This window comes from Gobius niger (genome assembly GCF_951799975.1).
Source record: "Gobius niger genome assembly, chromosome: 5".
Lineage (NCBI taxonomy): Eukaryota > Metazoa > Chordata > Actinopteri > Gobiiformes > Gobiidae > Gobius > Gobius niger.
This window is the reverse complement of record NC_136856.1, coordinates 8,574,259-8,587,095: the sequence shown is the minus strand read 5'-3', so window position 1 is coordinate 8,587,095 and position 12,837 is coordinate 8,574,259. Positions and strand designations below refer to the sequence as shown.

General features: G+C 40.4%; 1 protein-coding gene across 1 annotated transcript; it reads right to left on the bottom strand.

The window, feature by feature from the left end:
* Nucleotides 1-671: 671 nt before the first annotated feature.
* pdgfrl (platelet-derived growth factor receptor-like) lies at nt 672-7,210 on the bottom strand. The gene is made up of 6 exons (XM_079556261.1): nt 7,015-7,210; nt 6,155-6,431; nt 5,193-5,344; nt 2,427-2,720; nt 1,053-1,189; nt 672-981 (listed from the first exon to the last, which is right to left on the bottom strand). Exons 1-6 carry the CDS (start codon nt 7,067-7,069, stop codon nt 793-795), a joined length of 1,104 nt encoding a protein of 367 aa, XP_079412387.1. The 5' UTR covers nt 7,070-7,210; the 3' UTR covers nt 672-792.
* Nucleotides 7,211-12,837: the final 5,627 nt, after the last annotated feature.

The window sequence follows — 12,837 nt, the reverse complement described above, 5'->3', positions numbered from 1 at the left end:
AATGGAATAATTTTGACAATAATTTTTACACACAGCTGGCACTGCCCCAGAGTGCTGTACAGATTCATAACATAAAACAATCAACATTTAATACAAATAGAAAATAAAATCAACACGAGAAAAATGCTCAGCTCGTGCCAAAGGCCAGTGCAAAAACGTGAGTCTTCAGCGAGCGCTTGAAACTTTCCAAAGATGTGGCAGTTCTAATATGTAAAGGGAGAGAATTCCACAATTTAGGGCCAGCTACAGCGAAGGCTCTGTCCCCTCTGCTCTTCCGCTTAGACCTGGGATGGTCTAGAAGATATTGTTCAGCGGACCTCAGAGCTCTGACAGGACTGTGCAAAGATATCAACTCTGACAAATAAGGTGGAGCTAATATAACTATAATATAACTGACCTGCATCACATGAATGATAGCATTTTGAGGGACTATTTTCTTGCAGATCCCTCCGCCGCTGCATAGCTTATACAACCACGAAGCTGATGCTGCTCAAATATGTTGTTTTAAATGCAAAATGGTTAAAATTATTCTATAGACAGACATATCATTAGTCTGGCGTTATAATTGATTTGCCTCAGGTGCAGGTGTGGAGTGTGTGAGAATGTTCTTAATGCAGGCTAGCTGATACCATAGACATGCACTAGCCTAGCGCCACGAAACTCTTCAAATATAAGAACTGCATGGATAAAAAAAAAAAATCTCCAGAAATCAGCAACACTCTGGAAAACTAGGAAATGAGGCCCTATGTCAAAAATCCTGAAATATCCCTTTAAAGTTCGAGCTCGGGAAGTCTATCCAGATTCCACGTTGGCGGCCACGATAGTCTCTCCGTACTTGTTCTTGGCTTTGCAGACGTAGCTCCCGAAGTCGCTGGAGCTCATGTCCTGCACGTTGAGGACGCTCTGAGAGACCCGCGTGGTGTGTCCCAGACCCCTCTTCACCAGGCGCCACGACGACTGCACGTGCACGGGACGAGTCGGCTGGAAATAGACAGAGTACTTCTAACACCGCAGGGTATGACGTACTTGAAAGTGCTTTTGTGGACTCGTACCTGGTTGGGATGGATCCAGGCGAAGTCCACGGGGACCTCGGGCTCCCCCAGCACGGCACAGGTCACATTCACGGAGTCGCCCTCCGTCACAGAGTCTGGAGACACTCGCACACTGACGAACGGGGCGCCACTGGGAACTGCAAATAAAACTATGAAATACGGCTGAACCCGGTCCATCCCAGGTTTAGACACAATATCTGTCCCGCATTTTCAGACTAGAATAAAGATAATTTGGCAAAATGGGAAAACGGGTGCGGTCGTCTGTTGTAATAGAGGTGTTGGAGTAAGAGTAGGCCTAAAGAAAGGTTCACTAAATATACAGCACATGCTTCAGAGCAGGGGAAAATAATGTCAAAAGTGAACTTCACAAAACTAACTGCTCATCTATTACAGGAATTACTGCAACCACAGGGAACTTCACAAAATACATCTGAACCTCTTAACCCCCACCTGGACCGAGCACATTTTGTACAATATGGCTTTACCCCCAAAAAAAAGCATCAAAATAGCGAAGATTTTTTTTTTAAGTGACAAACCCAACAAAAAAATGCCCAAAAAATTACAATAAAGTGACAAATGCAGAAACAAAAAAGACAAAAAAATACAAGAAAAAATTACAAAAAGAAAAAATACTACAAAAAGTGACAAAAAATACAACAATAAATGACAAAGTGACACAAGTGCAAAAAAAAAGCAATGAAAACGACAAAAAAAAGATGAAAACAGACAAAGTTACGATCACTTTTGTAGGTCTTAGCTTTCAAATGAGGCGTTACACAGCTCTCTCCAGTCAGGATGCTTTTAGATTTGGGTAAAGCCGAACAGGAATGAGTTCGGTTAAGGCAGGGGATTATAAGTTAAAGCGTAAAAATAAATATTAAGTATTTAGCTTAAGATGCTAACGAATGATTAGCAACTGCGCCGACAGGTCTGACATATAATGCAACATAAAAAGTCTCCGGGCGAGTGAAAGACGACTTGTAAATATTTGAAACTTTCAGTGTGTTCGAATTTGGTTTAATTATGTCAAATTTCACACTTTTATTGAAATATATTGATCCGTTTCTGCCAACTTTAAGTCCATGGAAAGCTGTGTGTTAATCCCTGCTGTTACCATGGAGATCAACTAAGTCAGTTTTTACACATTTTTCAACTAATTTTACTAACTCCATTGTAAGAGATGGGTAGAGTCGGCAAAAATATAAACTCGAGTAAAAGTGGCGTTACTTTAAACTAGTTTTACTCAAGTAGAGGTAAAAAAGTACCATTATCTGTTTGAGCGTGAGGCTGAATGTTAAAAACACAAATAATATGTTCCAAAACGCAAACTTTAAACAATTAGAAAGACTCTACGCTGCCAGGACTATCTCGTACCCTCCACGTAAAGCAGCTGGTACTTGGTGGAGACCTGGGGCGCCCCCCTGCCCTGGGCCCGACAGTAGAACACTCCCTGCAGTTCAGGCGCCGGACTCTCCAGGACGAAGCCCCTGGTGGGGTCGTAGCTCACGCCCGTCCCGTTTGTGGACATCTCCTCCGGCGGGACCTCTCTGTGCAGGGACACTCGGGCCTGGGGGTCCGTCACCCTGCAGGGCACCACCGCGGGACGGTCCGGGCGCAGGTACACCAGCTCTATGTGGATGGGGGAGGGCACGAACAGGTTGTCTTTGTCTGAGGAGAGGAGACACAGTTTACTACATGTACTATTCATTCAAATACTTCCTCTACTACTGCGAATACCAATGTTAGGGCTACTACAACTTTCAGTACTACAACTATCACGCATCAAAGTACAGTTCAATGCATTGTCCCATTCAAAGAAATGAAATGCAATAAAAGATGGCAGATCCGATTGTTCTTCTCTGCTCAAAAAGTCACACATTGAATAAAAGCTTCAAAAAGAGGTGGTGAAAATATAGAAGTACTACTAGACGACCTAAATAATAACATAAACATCTTCATATAAGCAGTGACGGCCTCCGATGGGAACCTATTGTGCATGTTGTAGTAGGAGGAGAGAGTGGTCCGCTCAGCAGGGGATCCTGCACTACAAAAAGTAAATATCAAGCATTGGCTTAAATGACTTGAATTGAGGAAATGTATCTTGTTTTGAGCGGTTTTCACTCATTTAGACACTTTTCCTGATCGGACCAAGCTTACTTTGCTTGTTTGAGGACATTTAATAATAATAATAATAATACATTTTTAAAAGGGCCTTTCAGAACACCCAAGGACACTGTACAATGGACACATTAAAAACATTAAAAACAAGAGCAACAAAATAAAACAGAATACAGACGATTGAGAAGGTGAGCGCGTAGCTAGGTGGTGTAGGACTGTCTGAACAGGTGAGTTTTGAGTTTGGATTTGAAGAGTGGCAGAGAGTCTATGGTACGGAGGTCAGAGGGGAGAGAGTTCCAGAGCTGGGGAGCAGAGTGGCTGAATGCTCTGTGCCTCATGGTGATGTGTTTGGCCGGTGGGACGGAGAGTTTGAGAGTGGAGGAGGAGCGGAGAGTGCAGGGCAGGAGTTGCGATGTGGAGGAGGTCAGATATGTACGGAGGTGCTTTGAATGTGATGAGTATTTTGAAGTTGATTCTTTGTTTTATGGGGAGCCAGTGGAGTTGTTGTAGGACAGGGGTGATGTGATGAGAGGTAGGGGTCCGTGTGATTATTCGAGCTGCAGAGAATTTCAGACCAGTTCTAGGTTAAATCTCGCTTGAAATAAAGTAAAATTGCCAATGAGATAAGACCAATTTCCTTACTCCATTGTTAAAGAAAATTACCTGAAATAAGGACGAAATGTATCGAAACGAGTCAGAAACATCTCAGAGCAAGTGAAATGATCTAGGACAAATGCCCAACAACTTCTTAACGAGTCAAAACAACTAAAATTTGGATTTGGATTTTCAAATTGAGATGTTTTTACTAGTCTAGTTAATTACTTTTTGCAGTGTGAACATTAGTCTTACTAAACTGGATGATATTTATCAATCAAATTTAATTCATAGAGCCCTTTACAACACTCAAGGCGACCAAAGTGCTTTACAATAAAACCACATAACATCCATTAAAAACATTGATGCAACCAAACAATAAAACAGATAAAATGTACTAAAGTGTCGCCGTGCTACTTAGTGTTAAAAGCCAGTCTGAATAAATGCGTCTTGAGCCTGGATTTAAAAAGTCAGTGATGGTGCATATCAGGGAGCGGCTTATTCCAGAGTCTGGGTCCAGCTCCTGAAAAGGACCGATCACCCCAGTGCTTGTACTTGGACCTGGGCACGTCCAGCAGGAGCTGGTTTGACGACCTCAAGGATCTGCCCGAGTCACGAACAGTTAAAAGTTCAGACAAGTACGCAGGGGCAAGACCATTGAGGGCTTTAAAAACAAAAAGGATTTTAAAATCAACTCTAAAAGAAACTGGAAGGCAATGCAACGAAGAAAGGACTGGGGTGATGTGCATTTGTTAAAAAACGAGCTGCAGCATTTTGCACCAATTGAAGACGATTAAGACAGGACTGGGAAACTCCAAAATAAAGATAAATAATTTACACGGGGGATATAGTAATTATCGTGACAGGCCTAGGTGGGGCACATCGTATCGTATATTGTTATTGCAATATAATTTTTTGATATTGTGATTTCTGATATCGCTGTGGACACGATGTAATTTATTTTGACGTCAGCTCCATCAGAGCAGCATAAACACTGTGTAGGAAACAAGGACAGGTGCTTACAGGAACAGGAAATTAGTATTAGTGATATTAGTATTAGTAGTAGCCCTAACTTACACCCCGATATGCCAACGCAGCCTGAGAGGGTCAGGAGGGACACCAGCTATCCTGATGATAACCTGTTCTCCCTGCTGCCAACAGGGGGCGACACCACCTCCGCAGGACAACACCGGAGAGGATGAGAGGGAGCTTCTATCCTGAGGCTGGGACCCTTTCCAAAACCGCTTCCTTTTCCTATCCACTTCAGGTTTGGTACATTATATTACATTATAATGTTTTCAAAAGACACAGTAGCAGTATTGCTCTAACCACTCAGCCATTCATTCAGTGAGTATTAGTGATAAGGCCTGAGACCATTAGGGGTTCAAGGTTAGAGCTTTATGTCATTGTGATGTAGGTTTGACTCACCAGTGAAGTAGACGTATGAAGAGTAGCTCCTGTCGGTGTCTTTGCTGCACTCTGTTCCATCACAGAGAATGACCCAGCAGCTGTAGAGCCCCGTGTCAGCAGCAGAGGGCGCTGTGAGGATGAGCTGCCCGTATTTATCGATCTGGTTCACGCTGCAACACAATTTCATACATTTTTCATACATTTTTCGTCACATTTTTAATCACTTTTTAGTCACATTTTCGTCACTTTTTTGTCACATTTTCGTCACTTTTTTTTATCACTTTTTCATCACTTTTGACAAAATTGTGACTAAAAAGTGACAATTTTTTTGTCAATTTTTCATCACTTTTACGTCACTTTTTCAGCACATTTTTCGTCACTTTTTCATCACTTTTTAGTCCATTTTTCATCACTTTTTCATACATTTTTCATCACTTTTTTGTCACTTTTCCATGACTTTTTTGGCACATTTTTGTCACTTTTTCAGCACATTTTTCGTCACTTTTTCATCACTTTTTAGTCACATTTTTGGCACTTTTTTTGGCACATTTTCATCACTTTTTTGGCACATTTTCGTCACTTTTTTGGCACATTTTCGTCACTTTTTTGGGACATTTTCATCACTTTTTTGTCACATTTTCATCACTTTTTTTGTCACATTTTTGTCACTTTTTTAGCACATTTTTGTCACTTTCGGCACATTTTTCGTCACTTTTTCATCACCTTTCTGTCACTTTTTCGTCACTTTTTAGTCACATTTTTGTCAGGTGTGGGTTAAGAGGTTAAGTATTTATTGCACTTATTTCATTATAACCTAAGTTGACTTGAAATAAGCATAAACACACCGGTACATTTCAGTGCAAGCCACGTCTTGAACAAGACTCAAACGAAGACTCAACAGAGACCTGACCCCTCACAAAACCACAGAGACCTGACCCCTCACAAAACCACAGAACTAAACCAGGAGGAATCATCCCTACCTGAGTCTGGAGTCATTGTAGGTGTCCAGGTAGGAGGGATAGGCCCACCCGATGTTTCCGCCTTTGCACCTGAGCTCCACGGTCCGCCCCGGGGGCAGGGAGGAGGTGTTGCCCAGCCGGAGGAAGCGCCCCTTGTCCAGGACCTGCGTGAGGAGGGACTGGCCTCTGGACCCGGGCTCTTTGCTCTTAGGAGGACGAGGTTTGGTCCTTTTACCTCCAGGTCTGACGCGGCTGTCTGCAGGGTCCTTCTTACGTTTGGGCTGTGTTTGGCAAAACGCTGGACACAAAACGAGAGATTTTGGATTGATTTCAACTTCAAACAACCACCTTTTTCACATAAGTCTCTTGGAAAACTCTCCTTCACTGATGTTTTACAGCTGAGACAACACTGAGGCAGGAAGCACAGATTCCCCTGGCTTCAAACTTGGATTTCTCTCACACAGCACATTCAGCCGATCCACAAATGTGTTGTTTTAATCTTCAGAAGCACAGGAGTGGGAGAAAAGGGAAGAGTTGAGCAGAAGAGGGCATTTAATTAGAAACGCCTGGTGCACATGCCTCAAATGCAGCTGCAGAATCACTCAGACGTGTGGAAAACTGAGAAGAGCTGTTAAGACAGAGCTTAGAGAATGTTTTCAAGCTGCGTTTTGGAAAGGTGCACGTATTATGGAAACAATAGGACACAACACTGCAACCTTGACACATTGATATCAGTGCAGATCTACAATAAAGAGTTCTGTCCCACGAGCTGGAACCACTGTCTGCCAGGAATTGTTACCTCACGACTTAAGTTTTCTTTCTGTCGTCGTTTTTACCAATACTTTGAGCGTTCATAGGTAGAAGTTTGAAGATTTACTCACCATCTTGCAGCTCCACCAACACCAGAGTCAGACAGAGGAGAACGTGCAGCTTCATGTTGGAGACTGAGAAAAGCAGCTCCAGTGTTTATGTCGTTTTCAAAGTGACAGGGTTAAGTTTGCGGCTCCATCGTGACCAGATGGAGAGAAAAAGGGGGAAAATAATATTGGAGCGTGACTGCAGCGCAGCGTCCTCCCCTAAAACTGTGGAGCTGGTGAGGTTTTGGCGCCCTCTGCTGGAGAAAGGATGAACCTCAGTATTTATATTCACATTTACTGTATTATATTGTAAATTTTCTTCTTTTTTGCAATTTCTCCATATTCATCTGTAGCACATCTACGGTGATTTCGTTATATTTTTCTTTAATATATATTTACGATATAAATATGTAGTTTTTCATATTTAGGTATTTTTTTCCAACATATTTAGATAATTGCAAAAAATGTTTAAAAAAATAAACATGGACTTTTTTTCTCTTGCCAAATAGATATGCCATTTGTTTTATTGAGTTTTTTTTTTTGCCCCATATTTCAACATTCTAAATTATTAACATGATTAAAACAGTCACTTCTGGACTAAGCACTTAAAGTCCATTTTTACATCCTGAGATCTGTTCTTACCTGAGCTTAGACGAGTTGATGCTTACCTGTCTGGTCTTTGTGTGTGCCCTCAGTCCCGGAAAACAACCAAAGATGTTGTTAACATTTGGCCTCTCCCAATGTATTCCGTGAAGACGTGGTGAAGTTAGAAGCGACCACGCTCTTCCACGGGCACAAACACCACACAGGTACGCATCAACTCGTCTAAGCTCAGGTTAGAACATATCTGTGTAGAAAAACGGCGGCCTGTTCCTTTAAAGTGCATATGACAGGTTTTAATGATTTTGAAAATATGACTTATTTAGAAGGAAAACATCAGTCGCATAATTATCATTTTATTTTAGTGAAGAAATGTTGGACAGAAAAGTTATTTTTATTAGAATTTTTTTTTAACTGCTGACAGGAAGTGACATAGATAAAGGTAACGTTCCAGAGCAGTTTGACCAACTTCCCATTGACTTAACATGGTTGGCACGGCAACCTCCATCTATGTCACTTCCTGTCCGTGTCCAATAAGGAAGTGAATCTATAAACATCACAAAAATTGTCAAAGTAAAGAAAGCTGGGCACAATCTTTAGCAAAATCTGAAATCTAATCGTGTTAACTGTGTTTTAGCAAAAAATGTGTCATATGTACAGTTGTTATATTACAATAATTCTTGTGAAATAACACAATCACAAGAGCGAGAGATGCTGCTCTGGGTCAAAACGTGCATTATTTCCACAAAAGTTATTCCGCAACAATGTTGCATTTTATCGCATTATTATTTTTTAATTTTAGCCTAAATGTTGTGAAATAATTCAATAATTAATGTACTTTAGTATAATGAAGTATTTAAAACTCATTGAGCAAATCTTTTAAGTGACAAAACTGCCTGTTGACAAATAGAACAGTGTTTATGTTTTTATTGATTCTATTTGTTTTCAACTGTGAAGCACTTTGAATTGCCTTGTGTATGAATTGTGCTCTACAAATAAACTTGCCCTTGCCTTGCCTTTATGACGCACTAGTGTCTGATTCCTGTGAACTCTAAATGCAGACACAGGATCAATCAAAAAGATCCGAAGCCATTAATGCAGAATAATAGAATATTTTGTGAACAGGTTTAGGAGTAATAATATTTACATTTACTTGCTGCCTCCACCAGTGAATAACCTGCCTCTCCACTGCCCCCTGGTGCCTCGACCTCGCACTCTCCTGACACTTATGACCATAACCCCACAAGGCAAACAGGCGCCTCCCAAACTCACAGAAATGTTCACTTTCAAAATCTGAACCGCGAACCTCAACGGCAAAAATAAGAAACAGAGAAACCAGTTTTCCAATGTAGACACTTGCATAATGTTTAATACTTTTTCTGTGGTAATATGTACATAATAAAAGGACAGGTGCATCTTAACAAACGCCGGATTGTGGGAATATGAGCGCGCTTTGGTACTTCAATTCAAAATGTCAAATATAGATTGGGCTAATATAGATTTACCACACTCAGAATATGACCTCCACTCTTATCTATGTTTTTAATATGTTTATTTCTAACAGGAGAACAGTTCATCATAAGGGAACTGAATTTGCAATATTAATGTGTGGAATTGGCAAAGACTGCACTTATTGATGTTGATTACTATCTCCACAAACAACTATACTAATATACTAACTAATGATCTGTTCTCTATTGTGTCACATGCCAACACTAGTTTTATCTTGTATTTTAGTTTTCTCTCAAATGTAAAATGCTCCTGTGCAATGACAGTATATATATATATATATACAGTTGTGCCAATAAGTTTACACACCCTGGTGGATTTTTGTTTTGTTTTATGAGTAAAAACACATACACTTTTTTCCCTTTCATGGTCAGTGATGTTGTGAAGCCATTTATTGTGAAAAAATGTGTGAACTCATCACCAAAATAAAATACCAAAATGAGCCTGTTGAAAGGTTCACACACCCCAGATCTTAACACTGTGTATTTCCCCTTTAGCATCAATGAGCTTAGAGGCTTTTGTGGTCGTGGTGGAGAAGGTTCTGTGATAATCTAATGGTAAAACGGACCATTCCTCTTTGCTAAAGCCTCCAGTTCCTGTAAGTTCCTGTAAGTGTGTTTGAGTTTTCCCCACGGTGGCTCAATGATATTGAGGTCATGAGACTGAGATGGCACTAACAGGACTTTCACTTTGTTCTGCTGGAGCCACATCAGCGAAACACTAAGAGGACGGCACGAGCATCGTAAAAGACTCAGAGCATCCTTTGCATTCAGAGTTTCGATGCTTCCGTCTGGGCGTCGGTTTTTGATGTCAATGAGCCACACAAACCGTTTTAAGAAAAGCTTTGTTCCCGCTGCCCTTTCCTTCATGAACAAGACGGGATCAAATTGCCCCTGACACGGCTTTTTATCTTTGGTACAGATACAACTGAAATTTAAGCTACTGGACAGTAACAAAGGCACATCCTGTTCGTATCTGGAGCACTTACAAGCTTTATATTTAAATATGTGTGATGTTTTAACTTTGTTTAATGTGTTTTAATGTGTCGACTAGTTCTCAGAATTGCAAGACGAATTTACCCACGGGTACAAATAAATTAACCTAACCTAGCACCTCCATATTTCACAGTATGGGACACTTTTCATCATAGGCCTTGTTGACAATAAGGCTGTTCATGTAAAACAGCCCAGGAACTTACAGGAACTTACAGGAACTTACAGGAACTGGAGGCTTTAGCAAAGAGGAATGGTCCACTTTACCATTAGATTATCACAGAACCTTCTCCACAACGACCACAAAAGACTCTAAGCTCATTGATGTTAAAGGGGAAATGCACAGTATAAGGAACTGGGGTGTGTAAACCTTTCAACAGGCTCATTTCGCTATTTTATTTTGAAATTCTACATTTTTTTTTCCACAGTAAATGGCTTCACGACATCACTGACCATGAGTGAAAAAACGAGATTTAGTTTTTTCATTCATAGTCTTTTAGAAATGGCTAAAAAATCCACCAGGGTGAGTAAACTTATTGTCACGACTGTAAATATCTCTAAACAAAGTCGCATAATCTCAAATGCCATAATTGTATATTTTTCTGAAATCGTGCATGAATTTCACCTTAAGTCGAGTGTTTGAAAGCCGTGATCCACAACACACACGTTTGTTAAGATGCCTCTTGTCATTCTCACACATCCGCACGTTAGAGACACAACTTTAACACGTTTTCTGCCTTAGAAAAAGAAACACATTCAGTAAAAACAGTAACAACTCTTTTGTTTTGCTCAATAATCCGGGACAGGCCCGCAGCACGGAGCGTCCTGAACGTCCTGCTCACCAAGTGTCACATGGTTTATGTAGCGACTGCAGGGGCGTGTGGGTGGGCCAGTAAAGCACAGGCCTCCAGTCTGGCTTTACCCAAATCTAAAAGCTTCTTGAAAAAATAGTGACAAAAAACAGGCCAAAAAATCGAAAGAGTGATGAGAAAAAGTCCAAAAAGTGACAGGAACATGGCAACAATGCGAGCTTTCAAATGTAGCTTTCAAATGAGGCGTTACACTGGCCTATAGATACAGACGGCATCTCGTCATAGAAGGGGGCGTGGCTTCTCCGAGGGGGAAAATAGAATCTTTAGAGAAACACAATTTTCTGTCTTTTTAGCCATTTTCTGGTGGAAAATCAACTTATTTATCACACACAAATAAAGTCAAGTGTAAATCAGGCCCATATGGATATTTTCTCACAGCAGATTGTTCAGTAGAAGTGAAAAAACGGCAGTTGTAGCTAGCGCGAGCTAACCGTTAGCATTAGCCCGATGCTAACATGTAGCATCAAGTTAGCATTCTCCGTTATTCGTGTATTTATGGGCTGTTGAACCACTTTGCTCCTCTCCATGTCTTTGTATCATTATTTAGTAGAAACTATATTCATATTTCAGCATTTGTTACAGTAGATTTTGAATACTTAGAGAAAATCTTCATTTTTTCCAAATTGTTTTCCCCCTTAACTGTTTTCAAAAATGACCAGATATGGGCGATTCCAGAGATGCCGTCTGTATCTATAGGCTGTAAGCTTTTAGATTTGGGTAAAGCCCAAGAAAATGCACTCGGTTCAGGGGTGAGCAAGTTTATTTTCAGATGTAAATGTATCACCAAATATTAATAAAGATGGACAATGTCTATGGCTAAGCACAAAGTAACAATAGTATAAAAGAATGATGAAATTCTCAATTTAAGTTTGTCTTAAAGGGACAAGTTGGTCATTTTATACTCACTACTGCCACCTCTGGTCATACGTGTAACTGCAGCTTCTATGTTAAGCTTGTGCATGACACCTTTTTGAGTGATTGTGCAGGATTTTAGAGGCAGTTGTGGTGAACAGGTGAATTAGGACATGGCTGGAACATGCAGGGGGAGGAAAATACATAGTTTAACATTTCTAAACTCCGTATAGTACCTTTAAAGGCACACTGCGTAACATTTTAGATGTCAGCAAATACAGAACTTGCTCCTGATGACCAACTAGACTTAGAAAATGTGACTCTTGCAGTGGGGGATAAAAGAATGGACTTGAATGAGGATCTGAGCTTTATCTAAATCTCATATTTAATCAGCATCTCCATGGAGACGAGCTGGAGACGTCCCGCTCCCAGTGAAGTCACACTCAGGTCTGAAGGAGGCGGCGCTCACAGCAGATACACATTTGTTCGTTGTGTTTTAGGTATTTTTCAACAATTTAAATATATGTAATAAAATAAATGGTTGTATTTTACTTGACGTACTGGGTGAAATGTTACACGGTGTAGCTTTAAAGCCTTAGCGCCAGGATTCTCAACCTTTATGTAAACAAACGGCAGCTGTGAAGTTTGTAAATAGGTTGGATGGGGCATGAATAAGCACGGTTTGTTTCAGCCAACTCCTTTTTGGGCTTTAGTGTGTTTCTTTTTTGTCTAATAACTTGGAACTTGGAATTGCTCAAATAAACTAAACTAAAATTATTTTCAAAGGAGTAAGTTATTATTTTTGACTAAACATATTTACAGAAAGATACATTATCAAAGGAATGTTTCATTTGATAAACGTGAAACAATGAAAGCCATGAAATTAAAATTTTGTGGTCCAAACTCATTCCTAATAGGGCTGCACAATATATCACAAAAAAATATTGCGATATTAGGCGACTGTATCTGTATCGCGAGAAGCCACAATATACAGGTGAAACTGTGCAATAATTTCTGTTATT